At 49.0% G+C, this 14706-nt stretch overlaps 2 protein-coding genes across 3 annotated transcripts; one reads left to right on the top strand and one right to left on the bottom strand.

Annotated features, from left to right (window-relative positions):
- Positions 1-4088: 4088 nt before the first annotated feature.
- LOC128275424 (E3 ubiquitin-protein ligase Godzilla) lies at positions 4089-12259 on the top strand. Of its 2 annotated transcripts, XM_053013917.1 has the most exons (8): positions 4089-4264; positions 6276-6905; positions 8364-8521; positions 8638-8729; positions 9027-9226; positions 9290-9476; positions 9546-10149; positions 10217-12259. In XM_053013917.1, the coding sequence occupies exons 2-8, from the start codon at positions 6723-6725 to the stop codon at positions 10653-10655; spliced, it is 1863 nt and encodes a 620-aa protein (XP_052869877.1). In that variant the 5' UTR covers positions 4089-4264; positions 6276-6722; the 3' UTR covers positions 10656-12259. The 2 variants fall into 2 exon arrangements, with proteins under 2 accessions (XP_052869877.1, XP_052869876.1); XM_053013916.1 differs by having other exon boundaries at positions 9027-9476.
- Positions 12260-12814: 555 nt separating this feature from the next.
- On the bottom strand, positions 12815-14223 carry LOC128272484 (dehydrodolichyl diphosphate synthase complex subunit DHDDS). Its single transcript, XM_053010303.1, has 2 exons — positions 14112-14223; positions 12815-14028 (listed from the first exon to the last, which is right to left on the bottom strand). Exon 2 carries the CDS (start codon positions 14024-14026, stop codon positions 13052-13054), a length of 975 nt encoding a protein of 324 aa, XP_052866263.1. The 5' UTR covers positions 14027-14028; positions 14112-14223; the 3' UTR covers positions 12815-13051.
- Positions 14224-14706: the final 483 nt, after the last annotated feature.

The following is a 14706-nucleotide window of genomic DNA, read 5'->3' as shown; positions in this document are numbered from 1 at the left end:
TCCCTCTCGCTTCCTTTCGATTCGCCGCTTCCTTCGATCACACTACGGGCGGGCGGACGGGCGCCCCTATCGCCGCGCGATGGCCCCCGAGTGCGACGGCGAAGCGAAGGCAGGGAAAAAAAGAACACACCGCGAACCTGAAACTCTGTGTGGCGTTGGCCGGGGCACATCGTGTGGCCGCCCGAACGGTGAGGCGACGGCGACGGCGGGAGATAAACGCGACGGGCGCCTCCGCCGCCGTACGCACACAGCTGCAGAGCGCGCGGGCCGTGTTCAGCGCTCTGTGGCGGCCTCCCCCCTCCCCACCGGACCGTATCGTGTGGCAGCGACGGGAGAGAATGCGGCGAAGGGCACCGCGGGGGGAGGGGCAGTGAAACCCCTCGGCCCGATGGCCACGGCGCAACAGCGAGCACGGACGATGGCAACGGCGACGACGGCGGTGGCAGCGAAGGCCACACCGCACCAACACACGCACCCTCCCCTGAATGTGGCCTGCGAGACGTCGGCACGGAGAGCAGGCGGCGGGCGGCGGGCGGCGGCACCGACAGCAGCTGCCGTCATCGTCGCCATCGTCGTCGTCGTCGTCGGCGAAACCCGGTTCGTGGCCACGGGCACTCGGGACTCTCGTAGGCCGCGCGGTGGTGATGGAGTGGGAAACGGAAAAAGAAACAAGAGAAGGAGAGAGAGGGAGAGCGCAAAGAGGGAAAGAAAAAACAACAAACACGCCACAGCTTGCCGCCGCGCCGCTCTTTGCGCTGCGGGGCCCGACCTTTAGACGGTGCTGCGCGCGGCCTGGGCCCCGGCCCGGCCCGGCCACCACCATCAGAGCGCTTGGCCACACCATCGTCACGACGGGCGCGACGGCGACGGCGACGGCGACGTGGTACACACCGCCGCCGCGCCAACATCCGCTGCGTTGCCGCCCCGCTGTTTGTGTCGGGGATTGATGATGAATCCGTTTCGGTCGGTCGGTCGGTCGTCGATCGGTTGCCCCGGGGACCCCGCCACCGCCCGCCGTGACTGTCGCTCTCTCTCGCTCGCTCCCGCAACCCCCGTGTCCGTGATGTTCCGAGGGTGTCCGTCCAGCCCCCGAGTAGGCGTTGCGTTCGCTCCCCTCACACGCCTCCGCCGTCACCATCCGGCCACTCGGGTGCCCCGGATTTTGGGGTGCACGTCTTTCTTATCACCCCGCCACCACCACCACCCCGCCGACCGAAGGCTGCCTTCTTCCAGGAGGCGGCGCACCTTTTTGCCTCGGGGACCGTAACGGCCAAGTTACGGGCCGCGCGCTGGTGGTCACCTTCACATGCTCTGACCGGATCTTTCCACACACACGGACACACACGCACACACTCACCCGTGTATTCTTCGCGATCGAACAATGCACTGTTTTCGTCAACGGAATGCTTTCGCTTTCCGTGACTCGGGGTTTCCGGCACGTTTTCCACGGCACACACACACACCGCTGCACGCCGAACGATCGGCCTTAAAGGTACGTGGAGCTGCTTCCGCTGGTAGCCGGGCGCGGACACCTTCCCCACTCGGTTCACGATCCTCTATTCGCCAGATGCCCGGTCGGCATGTTTTCTTTGCGGCGTGCCGCCTGTTTTCTTCTTCCCACCGTCACTTGGCACATCATCTTCGAGGAGTCGCGGTCTCGCGGTTATCAGGCTCGGGGGCACTCTATAGGGGCAAGTTTCGCAACCGTTCCGTGTGATGATGTTCTGTTAATTGTTACGGGAATTGAACGGAAGTGTCCTACAAACAAACAACAATCATGTTTCGGTCAATACGCACCGATTTTATCACTTCACTTCACCAATGTTTCTCGTAAACACAGCGCGCGAGGGGAGACAGTTTTCTACATCCGCGGAAAATGTGTTTTTTTGGTCTTATGATTTTAGGACTTCGGCCGATTGTTAAACACGAAACGTCAAAATGTTGAATGTTGTTTTTATGAAACTGAACCTAACTAAGACACTGCGAACCTAACTTTGATGACGAACCTGACACCCGAGTCAACTTACGAAAATTCCGAACAAATCCCGAAGACAAACGGAGAGAGCGGAGAGCGGGCGAGAGAGAAACGATTGAAGTTTTGATGAACATTTGCTTTACTTCGAATGAACCCGAAATGAACGATTGTTCCGATTTTCCGTGACCATTTCTGGCTCTCTTACTCTTACGTAGTTGGTCGGAGGCGGTTCTAACAAAGAGTGAGAGAGCCATATAGACCCTGGATTTGATTGCCAAGAAAGTTACAGGCACTGTACTTTTGTCAAGCGAGTTGGAAACTGTTGCACAAGAAACGTTAAGAACGCTGACATATTTCAAAAATACATTATTCAGCCCAAAGTCTGTAAGAACAAATCAATCGATTGATGATCAATCAATCAGTCTTCAGTATTTTACTAAAATTACTATTTTGTCGCAATAACCAAATATCTACGTTTATTTTACTGTTTTTGTTTCTTCGCGAACCGTTCCAATTTTGACAGGTCACTTCGTTTTAACTTCGTTCCTTCGTTCGACGAGTAAACAAAAATTATATTACGCGAAAGTCTTATTTAATAGTTAAATTCAAACTGTCTGTTTTGTTGAGAACGGACGTTCATGGCGCTACCAAGGCCTGCTTAGAAGGAAAAGCGCTTACGTCGCGAAGAGAAGAAATCGGGGGATGAAACAGTGAGGGTTTAATTTCTGGATTCAACCCTGCGGATCGGACCCCGGCGCCGTTACATGTTTATTACGCTAAGTAATTTGAGGTTTAAGTGAAGTAAAGAGTGGTGAAGAGCATGTGTTTACATTTTCAGCCGTTCATACAATGAAGAAACGAATCACCAAAATAGCAAACACCGTTCAAGCGAAGGACAAGTTTTATAAGGACTTCGCCCCATGAGAAACAACAATTAATCGTTGGTTTGGTTGGTACTTCAAACGTGTTCGTAGACATTCAATTGAGGTGGGAGATTACGTCGATGAATAAAGCCAACATAGAACTAGAACCAACATAGACTCAACATAGAACTGTTGGCATAAATGAAAGCGAAGACTCCATTTTAATGTGGTTTATGTTAGTAAAAACAAAGCAATCGAATATGTGTGAATCACTTCCTTAAGTATAATTTATACTTTGGGTAGCGTGCTACGATCGCACCATAAAATATCACCGATAATCTAGTGTGCATTAGAAAATGTTCCACTGTTCGCCATTCTCGGTATTCAAATTGCAACATTTAAATTTTCGCTGCTCCTTGAAAATCAGATGATTGTCAAAAATGGATGCTCACCATCAACCAAGCTCGCACTTTGTTGTTGTTTTTCTTTCGCTCCCCCTCGCTTATACCGTGCGGAGGTCTGAGCGAGACCACCAGCTTCGCGGGCGACGTCTTCCAATGGCCAAGTCTCGGAACACCCAAACACTCATTTAGTCGGATTGCTCCGGAACAGAGGTTTATTTTTTGCTTCGAGAAACTGCGTACCGAAAATTTTCACCTTCGTTGTTCCGCGAAAATGTTTCCATCGCAGCCACCATTGGCTGCTGGTGTTTTTCGCCCACCCAATCGTGACACAAACATCGTGCAGATCGTGAAAACCCGTGTTGCTAGGTGCAACTACGCGTTTCGCTAGGCCCAGACAATCAGGCAATTCGCGTTGAGCAACGGGCACGACGAGGGTGTGTGTGTGTGTGTGCGTAGCAAAGATTAAGTTAACTCTTTTCGAAGGGAATTCTGTTTAATTCTGTTCCTCCTTTGCAGCATAGTGTTCTGGTGGTGTGGGGGCATAATTTGATGGTAGTGTACGCCCGTCACAAAGGGCACACGGGCGCACGGTATGTGCACGCAAGAGGCCCCCGCTGTGGTGGTGAGGGTAGTGGTGTCGTAGTTGGTTCCAATGTTTTCATCGCAAACCCACCATGATGATGGCCGCGGGTTCGAAGTGACTACGTTGCCCTCAACGTAATTCAATTTTCGCCAAAGTCCGAGACCGTTTTGTGCGCACATTTCCGATGATTATCGCCGACAAATTCCATCCGCAAACGTTTACCAGGGCTGGTCGAAGTAAAGTATCCGTGAGTCTCGGGTGAGACAGTGGGCGTGAAGTGAATGATAAAAAACGATCACCCTGTGCTGCTGTTGCTGTTGTTTTGGCTGCTGTGTCGAGACGTCATCGAGCCAAACATTGTGCCCTTTATGCTCTCGTATCCGCAGTGTTTCACCGTTCAACTAACTCCATCGGACCCCCGGGGGCTCCACCGGAAGAGGTAAGGCTATATGGTTATGGTGAGAAACAAACGTTTCGACTTATTCCCGTGCCGATTCGAAACGGCAGCTTGCGCGAACGATTGCTATTTTAAGGAAGTTTTCCTACTTCGTAATCTACAAAACAATCTATAAACGGTAAGGTATAATGTCGGGCGTTTGCACACTAGTCCATTGTGTTGTGCCGGTGTGTATGTACTGTAAAGAGGGTTCCAACGGCGATTCCGTGCTGTTCCCTGTGACCAACATTAGCGCACGAGTCAAGGTCGTCCGTGAAACATAGCATGCCCTGGGATGGGCTATGCTTTAGCTCGATTGAAGACTGACCACTGCTTCGAATACGAAAAGTTAACTACAGCACACAGGCAACAATTTGGCCGCCCGCTTAGGTCAATCGATTGTAGAAAAGCGACCGACGATAATATTCGAAACAAGCTAACAGGATTAACACGAGCACACATCGGATGCACAAAACACACACCACCGCGCAGTAGGCACGGCTTGCCTTGGGTGGTGTGGAAGGAACGTGCTTGTTGAATGACTCAGCCTCGGCGAACTTTAAAAGATAAGGATGGTCGTGTGGTCACCGGAAAAGTTGCATTTTTCCTACCAACGGCTAGCAAACTGCAAACCTGCCTTCTACAGTGTGCGGTGCGGTTTTTGTTCGTTTCCACGGTCCCAGTGGAGTCTTTTATCTCTCTCGGGTTGCTGTAAATGGATTGAAAAGAATGTGAAGAACACGACTTCTTGTTTATATAATAACAAGATTACACGGAGCGGTGCAATACTCAGCATTAAAACGAGGGTGTCTATCTTCGGAACAAAGCATAAAACGGAGCAAGTTTTAAATATTATAATGTTTTTTTCGCAACAATAGTATGGGATGCCCCTACAAAAACTGCTTCATACACAGAAAGCCGCTCTTCGATGGTGTGCGTCAATTGTGACATGACGTGACTTTCAACAGTAAGCGGCGTAGATCATCGTGACACATACTCCGGATGATTAAACGTACATCATGAGCCCTTCGTTCGTCTAAAATCTTCTCCACTGAGGGAATCCCGCAACAGGGTGTGCAGATTCATCCGCGCATGGCTGGACAAACAAAATTAAAGTTAATTGGCTGAGTGCGAAAGAGAAGGATAACCCGCTATAACAATAAACAGCAGTTCCGGGGGGACCTAGCGATCGAGCTGTTCCGTCTTTGATGATTTATGCTGACCAGCTATAATGCTAGAGTGCGCAGTACGAAGCAAAATATGCTGAAAGATCAAATCTAAGCGCGCAAGAGGATCAAATTCCCGTACTTTGAGGCACGATGTTGTTTTCTTTAGCCTCATCCGCTCGAGAACAAATAATCTAAAGCTATTATTTCCCCTGCAGCGCCTCTCAACTGATTCCATTGGCAGAGCAGCAGAGTGCAGAAACGAAACCACGATCTACGTACGCCACGGTGGTTTTCATGGCGACTATATGTTTTACTTCCGTACCCTGCGAACGTGTCAGAAGTAGAAAAGTACAGAAGTGGCTCACCTAATCCCCCCGTTCGCTGCCGCACGCTCGGCGAAACGCGCACAACGGAGTTGCCTACCGCTTGCCAGAAGTGTGAACGTGAAAAACACGTTCGGCCCGCGGTTGCTTATTGAAACGAAAAATAAATACCTTGAACATCCTTGAACTACCAACGACAGCAGCAGCAGCAGAAATGGCGTGACCCGCGGGACGACGCGAACGAACGGTAGCGATAAACCCGCACCATCGACCCATTGCAAGGTGTCTCGCTGGGGAACCGAATGTCTAATACATGATGGTGGTTGTAGCTTGTAAAAGATCAGCGGCCAGACATGGTCACGGCTCGGGTTCGGTTGAAAGTTTGTTTTAGCTTCTACATGACAAAATAATGGCAAAAATCGGGCACGTTGGGGCCAATTATTCAGTTACTTAATACATATAACATTCAAATTAGTTTACACAGTATCATCTACTAACTTCGTTTTTTTCGTTTTGTTTCAGGCTTTCGGCTCAGCTATCCAATAAGACCTTCGGTGAATCGATTCGATTCGAATCGACGGTGTGACGGCTAACGACGATTTTATTACAAAACCACATCATTCCTCGCGGGACAATATCCTATTGACCGCCGCCCTTCCCAGCACCGATTGTGCTGTCTATTTCTTCCTTCTTTTTTGCACTCTCCCACCGTGAACCTTTTCGCACTCTCCGCGAGAACGCAGGAGAACAGTCGATCTCATCGTACCTGATAACAACAAGGAACTGATTGGTCGAAAACGATTCGCTAACCGAATGGCAGCAACCGCGCTCATTGGTAGCTCATCCCTAGCGGCCTGCGGTCGTTGTTGGTAGAATTTTACCACAGAAAGCATCAATTCAAAATAGCACCCCAGAAACATTCGAATAACGGCAGTGAAGGGAAAGTGGTAAAACGTTCACAGTCGGCGCATGATGGAGTTGACCGGCGGGCATTACCGCCCACCGTACAGGCACCGATCGAGGCTAACAACCGTGCTCTCGCCGCGAAAACATCACGCGCCCGTGCTGCTGATGACGATCGTGATGCTAGTACTGCAACAACTCCCTTCTACTCAGGGCGATATACTCGTTTATCAGGTGCAAAGTGATCAGGTAAGTGGCTCTCCGCCGTTAATCCGTCCACTTATCATACCACACCCGGCTGACCCCAATCTAGTTCTGTACTTGATGTTCTTATGCAAACACTTTCCCTCTCGAAAGGACACCGGGATGGGTTCCACTTCCGTGCTGGGCAATCATTTACGAGACGTCTACCCCATAGTGAAACATCCCGGAACTTTGTAGTGGCCGGCTTTGTTTTGTACCCCACCGATGCACGTTATCAGTTCGTAGTCTTTATCAAAGGAACTTCTTTCACTTTTTTCGCTTTTTATCAGTTCAGCAAGTCTATCCAAGTGCATTAATTCCTCTTTCGCTTGTACTTTAACAGTGAACTCCCTTTTCATTCTCCTCGATGATCACCTCGATGACGCGACCGTAGAGTGTAGTGGTCATCCTAAACGAATGTGTAAACAGTTTCAATTGATAACTTTGTGAAAAATGGCGTCCCTGGCTGGCTCAAGTTGGTGTACTTTTCTCATCTTATGTTTATTTGAACTGCTGGTGAAATTCGTGCTCCGCCACTTTCGTGATGTGGTAAGGGAATACAGGCTGTACATTTACAGTGCACTTTTCGAAATTAATGAAAGAAGGCGGAAGATTCTTTATGATACCTTAGGAAGACCTATGATTACCTTTGTCAGTTTGTTAATCCATTCTATGTTCCGCCTGGTTTTGCCAAGTCGATTTATGATTTCCGTTAGTTTCCTTCAATTCGGTACGTAGTTCGTATGAGTTTTATCCTTAAAAAATGCACCTGATCGCAAGCAAATATATGTGGCAATTGATTTTAGTGAATCACTGTGGCGCCAGTTCTTTTTTTCGAATGGTTTCAAGGATTGAGTTGCATCACTCCGGATCTCCCTTCTACAGGGAAGCAACTTTGCGAACGATCCTGAACGGACAAGATTACACAAATCATCAGCTGGCCCAAATCATTCTAAGCAGAAACATGACTAAGGTCACAAATACAAACCGCAGAAACACACACGAACCCACACACAACAGTAGAAGATTGTTCGGAGCGCCTATCATCGGTTGATAATTCTTTCCAAGACTTCCATAAATCCGTTCGTTCGTATCACTAATCTCTGTTGGCGCTTCTTTGGTTCGTATGTACGTCAAGCGCAGAAACGGTTTTGCGTACACAAGAAATCAGTTTTTGTGATAATGCATCGGCCAGTGGTGCGATGGCACCAACAACCCCCTGGTCAGATAGATGGCCACATGCCAAAACAATTGAGATTTTGTCCCCAATCCCTGCCGACCGCTAGAGTGGTGCACTCTTCACGACGGTACCATTACACCCATGACCGGTGACCTGACCCTTCCCTTCTTCCAAAACATTGCGCTGCTCTTTTTCGATCGTCACCGATCGTTAATCGTCGCTGTATTGCACTTGTTTACACTCATGTTTTACTCAATTTATTTCTTGCCAAATCTCTATTGCAGATAATCGAAGAGTTCCGTGACCTGCCGGCGACATTCGGAGGCAATATTCCGGACACGGGGTTGAAAATGCTGGCAGACCGGGCTGAACCGGCGGACGGTTGCACCGTGATGCGTCCACCGCCGAACATTACCAGCAAGTTTGCAGTCGTTATCGCACGGTACGGGCGGTAGGAAGTTGCATCGATTATTATTAGCTACTGTTTGCTAAGAAGAGTGCATACTAATCTCAATTCGCTCTCGATCGGCTTTACGCCTGCCTCTTTCCGGTTTTCAGATACAACTGTTCATTCGAGGAGAAGGTCCGGAATGCCCAGCAGGCTGGCTATGCCATGGTCATCGTGTATAACGTTGGCAGTAATGATTTGGGTACGTGTCACGAACCGACAATCTACCTACCGGAAGACTCATCGGTAGCTTTTTTATAATAGGCGACGGACAGAATATGACGTAAAATTAGTTTTTAATTGACTACCGCACATAGATGCTCCGATCTGTACTCATTCAGGTTACGTGAAGCAATAATTGTTCCGTTTGAACCCTGCTCCACGACGATAGCAAGATTCTAGAGAGAGTTCTAGGAAGTAATTTGACAACACTTGGCTAGGCTGGAATATGTATTGACACCCGTTGCTATATATATTTCCAAAATTTTCCTTTCTTCAGAGCACATGTCAGCCAACCATCCGCAAGATCTGTTGATACCGTCCGTGTTCGTGGGCCAAAACAGCGGGCGTGGCATAATCGAGAATTATCTGTATGACCGTGACTACGCCCTCGTTATCACTGACGAAATTCCCTTCAACATCAACAACAATCTGCTCATCCCGTTCGCGGTCATCGTAGGACTCTGCTTCCTGCTTATGGTAAGCATCGCCCATGGCTCTGAGCTTCAACTTATTACTAATCGTACGCAGCGTTACTGGCAGGTGCTGTTCATGATCGTCCGATGTATCCGCGAACGGCGACGATCGCTACGTCGTCGCCTTCCGATCAGTGTACTGCGCAAGATTGGGATCGTTAAGTTCGCCAAGGGCATGCACTACGAGATTTGCGCCATCTGTCTGGAAGATTTCGTCGAAAACGATCGGTTAAGGGTGCTCCCGTGCCGCCACGGTTGGTATCTCTGTTTCTCTGTTTTCTCTATGCCTTCTCCTAACTCATTCATTTTCCCTCCCTGCCCAGCTTATCACGCACCGTGCATCGACCCGTGGCTCACAAAATCGCGACGTGTTTGTCCAATTTGCAAGCGAAAGGTTTTTGTGGGTGGCGAACGTCGTCGTAGGTCATCGGCGTCGAGCAGTAGCTTGTCGTCTGACGCAGATGAAACGAGACCACTGCTGACTGCATCGGAAGCCGTCGCCTCGTCAAACAACGCACTGGTCTCGGCAGCTGCAGCCAGCGTCACTGCGGTCACTAATTCCGCTTCCGAAAGTTTACCAGCAGTCGCGGCAGGACCGACCACATCTTCCAGCCGGCCGAGTGGGCGAGAACGTGAGACGCTTTCCTCGGCCTCAGCTCAGAGGCGCCTTGTCATGACACCCGCACTGAGGGACCTGTTGAATCAAACACCTAACTTGGTACTACAGGCACCCAGAATAGATGATCCCGCCGCACCACGACGAGCGGCATCCGACGAAGACGACGAACTACTGGATGATCAAAACGTGCAGCAACCCCCGGAAGGATGGATACCACCAACCGGAGGGGTGGACAACAACGGCCACGGAGACTTGTACGCAGCGATCGGTGGCGAAGAAGAACCCACCCGTTGGCAACGATTCAAGAGGTGAGTGAAATGTCAAGATTGCTCCGGAGAAAACATTTGTTTCATTATTATTTTTTACTTGCAAAAGATTTTTCACACCTTGGCACGGAGAAGCGCTGGAAGAAAGTAGTAATGGCCGCAATGTGGTCGCTGGAACCCCTCAGATACCGCCATCCGATCGGCGAGCAACACCGCCCTCGGCCACGAGCAATAGCAACAATATCCTTAATGCACACCATTCGGGTTCGTTCTACGCGCACGACGATACGACCGACGACGAATTGCTCGATCGCGTCCAGCAAGATGCGGCAAAACGGCGTCAAGTTCGGTCCGCTCCGAATATGGCCTCAACGAGCGATGGTGCGGGTACATCGTCGCCACGCGTCGCAGTCGCCGCGCTGCCGAACGTAAACTTTGACCCGTCAACGGCTGGCGGCGGCGGGAATTGGATGTCCAGCTCGTCGCGTCGCCAAAGTCGTCCGAGAACACGTCGCCGCGACGGTCCGGGAGATGATCACATTGTGTAAATAGTGCGAAATGATCGTGATCGTGGAAGGTGGACACCACTACTGACGTAACACAAGGTCTGTTATTCGGTCAAACATGAAGGAGAAGGCTTGCGAAAAGGGGGGGTCCAGCTTTTCGACTACTTTGGTTGTCCTGTGTTTGGGATGTTTTGTTGCAGCTCGGATGCAACTCGGAAAACGGACAGACAGAAAGAGGCATGAAGATAGAGAGAGAGCGTGGAAGTCGGAAGAGGCGGTGAGTGGGAAAGGAGTAAAGCAAAGCGATCATATTGATGTCGCTTAACGTGATATATAAACTAAATGCATAAGTTTTTCATGATTTGGAGCGGCAATGAAGGTTAGGTCTGGATCAGCAAAACATCTAGAGCATTTCATACACACACCTTAGCTCACCAGTCGACGGCATTCATTCAAAAATGTACTTTGGTTCGCGGCGCATAGCCGTGAGATGTGTCCACGTGGAACCAGGGACTATTCTCTTGGTATTATGCTTCATCTCCGGTTTGCTCCTAACAGACTGTGCTGAGACAGATTTGTGCGCGTATGCTATGTTTATTGATCGCAACCCTCGGAAATATCCCAACAGAACGATCGATTTGGGAGAATCCAAACGGGACTCGAACCTCTCGCTTCACCGCTTGATTTACCTTATTACCTTTACAAGTATAGTCATTTGATAGTGTTATCTTTGTACTAAAATGTACTTTTTTTTCTTTTATTTTACTTCATGGAACTGAGTGAGCCCAAGAAAGGAAAGGCGATGGTTGAATTGGTAGAACACAACAATTGAAAAATAATAAATTGCCGTGTAGGCTTCTTTTGCTAAAATCGCCCATAATTTGTATATGTGTGTAATTAGCAGAACTAATAGAAATGGGTTGAAAGGAGTGGCAGAAAGTAATAAGGGAGATAGTTATCACGAAAAAGGCAGCGACAGCAGCGGTGTCGTCGTGCTGTTGCGAACAATTCCCACACACTTACTTTTTTGTATGTAGCGTGGTGATTTGATATCAGTAGCTGTATTTGTTTGTCTACTATTTCCTATCGCAGTTTCTCATAGTAGTTGTAGCCATTTACGTAAAACCACGCACGGGAGGAACAATACTAATATGTTGAGTGATGCAATCGGGAAGGAATTCTCTTTCATTTTGATGGACTTTTCCTCGTTTTATTAACCATTTCCGGCCGGTTTTTGTGTCTATCTATCCACCCGTTATGTTTATTAAGCGCAAAAATGGCAGAATAAACGTGCAGCGCGAAAGGACGTAGGCAAATATTCCAAACGTTGCATTAAAACCAAACCGGCAGAGATGCGTGTGCGTGTACCATGTGCTTGGAAGAACCACAAACTCTGAAGCGACAGCGTAGACTATTGACTGTACGTGTTTAGTATGATATTGGAAACAGAATCAGGACATCAGGTGTGCATGTCATCGTACCGATTACCGATAAGGCACCTCTATTGTGTAACCAAACCACAGTGTTAGCTAAGAAATCGTCCACCACGACAAACGCGTTCCGGAAGTAGAGATATTCGGAGGCCGCAAGCTGCCTCCCTCGTTGCCATAGGAGGTATTATTACTGCAGGTGAGCTAAGAGCAAATACTAAACAAAAACTCGTACTATCTCGCCACGATAGCCCAACAGCCACAGTAAATGAAAAACGATTAACAATAAAACGAAACAGTAGTTGGAACAATAAATGCGGAATAAATCGGAATGTAACTCTACCAGTCACGTGCTGAAAAGTGGTAAAAGATCCGAATTGTCTTTATTTATAAAATTTTGCCATCGAATTCAAATTTCTTTTTATTTGCAGTTTCACATTTCATCCCAAAACAACTAAACGTATCCGTATACTTAAAGTGTTTTAATGTTCGTAGTATGTTTCAACGTTGCTAATGTTAATGAAATGTGTAGCATATTCTAGATGAACGATGTTAACGCCAGTTTCTATTTTTGGTGGATAGCATTGCTTTTCCGTGCCTCGGGGAAGATTTGTTAGTCCCAAGCTTATGCAACTTGGTTCCCTTATGGATACTACCCTAGCCAGTGCTTTTAGGGAATTAAAATCAATTTGTTTAGTTTGCATAAGCTTTCAACGTCATCGCCGTGTCACTGGTGGGTTCAAATTAATTCCGAAACAGTCAGGGTTTTCAACTAAACTAACTTTTCCATTTATTTAACATTTTCTATTACGTGTAGTATAGATTCAAAAAACAAAGGACACTAATCTGACTTACCTTGTTTTTGGCCTCGTTGCCATCCGTTTCAATATTATTTCACAATCGTACCCTCCCTGAAACACTGGAAGGCAGTGAATAAACGTGTTCTCGCACACCGGCCAACCGGTGATCAAGGTGTCTTTGTGTACGCTTCCTAATATCGATTGTTCATTATTTGATACCCGTCCCCCGTGCCAGCCGCACCAGCTGGTTTACCTCCTGCTGCTCGATATACTCCAGAAAGCGTCCTATCCGTTCCTTCCGGTGCGGACAGCAGCCGGAATCGTCCGCCTCCGGTTCGTCAAAATGCGGTGAGCCGCTGCTGAAGCGATCGAGCGCTTGCCGCACGGGCAGCATCCGCCAGCGAAACCGTTGGTAGTAGAACACGGCCCCGAACAGATGCCAAATGGTAAACTCCGGCCAGAGGGTGTCGGTGAAGTACATTACGGTCGAGGCCGATTGCCAGAGCAGAAAGTCGCTCAGCCGCACCTCGCCCGATGTCCGCACCAGCAGGTCCGGCTCGGCGGAATACTTTGTGTAGAGGCAGCGCGTCAGCAGCTCCTCGCTGACGTCTTCCGGTTCAAGCTTGCCGTCGCCAACGCCCTGCGCCACGGTCCGTATGGAATGTGTGATCTCGTCGCGGGACGTGTAAGCGAACGCCACATTCAGCGTTGCCTTGCGGTTATGTCGAGTCAGTAGTACGGCTTCAGCGATACTTTGCTGAATGTCTGGCGCAAGCAGATCCCAGTTGCCGATGATCCGGATGCAGATTCCTCGCTCATGCAGCTTATCGCGCTCATCCAGCAAGCGTTGGAACTTGACCCGTGCGAGGTCCATCAACGCGTCGACCTCGTCCTGCGTGCGTTTGAAATTCTCTATGCTAAACGCGTAGACGGTGACCTCCGTAATGCCGACCTCCTGGCACCACTGCAGAGTTTCCGACAGCTTTTCGAACCCGGCCGAGTGGCCCTCCGCTTTGGCAATGTTGGCTTTCTTCGCATACCGCCGGTTACCGTCCATGATGAAGGCGACGTGTGCCGGAATAGGGCCCGCCCGTAGCACCCGTATGATCCAGCGGTGATACCAGTGAAGGTTACTCTCCCGCACCCAGGTTGGTGGGGGTCGTGCCGTGGCAGCGGAAGTCATGCCTGCAGTGAACGAAAAGGCATCTAGATTAGTACTGAAAGTGGCCAGGCACAAAAACTCTCGTTTGGTCTTCATGGCAGCTTACTCTCTAGGGGCTAAAATTGCACTTTTTTCATCGAACTGGACCGAAAGGCGGCTATCCCGCTCCACGGAATCGACGGAAAACCTGTGAGCTGGTCCGTGCCGATTTGGAACTCACATGACAGCGGATTGTTTTGAAAAATCCCGGTGTAAAATGTAGTTACTGTCCGTTGCTTTCACCTTGACAGCACGAAATTCTGCTCGATGTTACGTATCAGGTTGTATCAAAAGTTTGTGTGATAAAACGATGAATCAGCAGCATCTAACACGAGGATGAAAACTTTCTTGATTCAATCAAAAATCAATCCACACACACGTATTAAGTAAAGAATTATAAAATATAATTATATGGAGTTTTCCGAAGCCCTCTCTCTGTTTCTCTCTTTTTCTTTCTTTCTCGCCCTCTCTGTTCGTTGATCGATGGTCACTCAGCACTCAGGTCGCATCCGCCAACGTCGTTTCGGGGCTCGAGCTCAAACTCGTTCGAACGACAGAGAGGCAAGTCGGTGTGATTGTGCTCCGCGTTGACTGCGTGATTTTGGATAGCAAAACTTACTGTATCTAGCTAAATATCTGATCAAAGTGCAGTTCCTTGTTTC

Source organism: Anopheles cruzii, chromosome 3, assembly GCF_943734635.1.
Source record: "Anopheles cruzii chromosome 3, idAnoCruzAS_RS32_06, whole genome shotgun sequence".
Taxonomy (NCBI): Eukaryota; Metazoa; Arthropoda; class Insecta; order Diptera; family Culicidae; genus Anopheles; species Anopheles cruzii.
Note: the sequence above shows the minus strand (reverse complement) of the source record. Positions and strands in the feature narration are given on the sequence as shown.

Bases quoted from the DNA above. Each gene is read 5' to 3' on its own strand.
- LOC128275424 (XM_053013916.1), top strand. From the start codon at position 6,723: ATGATGGAGTTGACCGGCGGGCATTACCGCCCACCGTACAGGCACCGA. The intron at 6,906-8,363 runs GTAAGTGGCTCT...TCTCTATTGCAG, and splicing joins ATCAGGTGCAAAGTGATCAG to ATAATCGAAGAGTTCCGTGA. The intron at 8,522-8,637 runs GTACGGGCGGTA...TCCGGTTTTCAG, and splicing joins TTTGCAGTCGTTATCGCACG to ATACAACTGTTCATTCGAGG.
- LOC128272484 (XM_053010303.1), bottom strand. From the start codon at position 14,026: ATGACTTCCGCTGCCACGGCACGACCCCCACCAACCTGGGTGCGGGAG.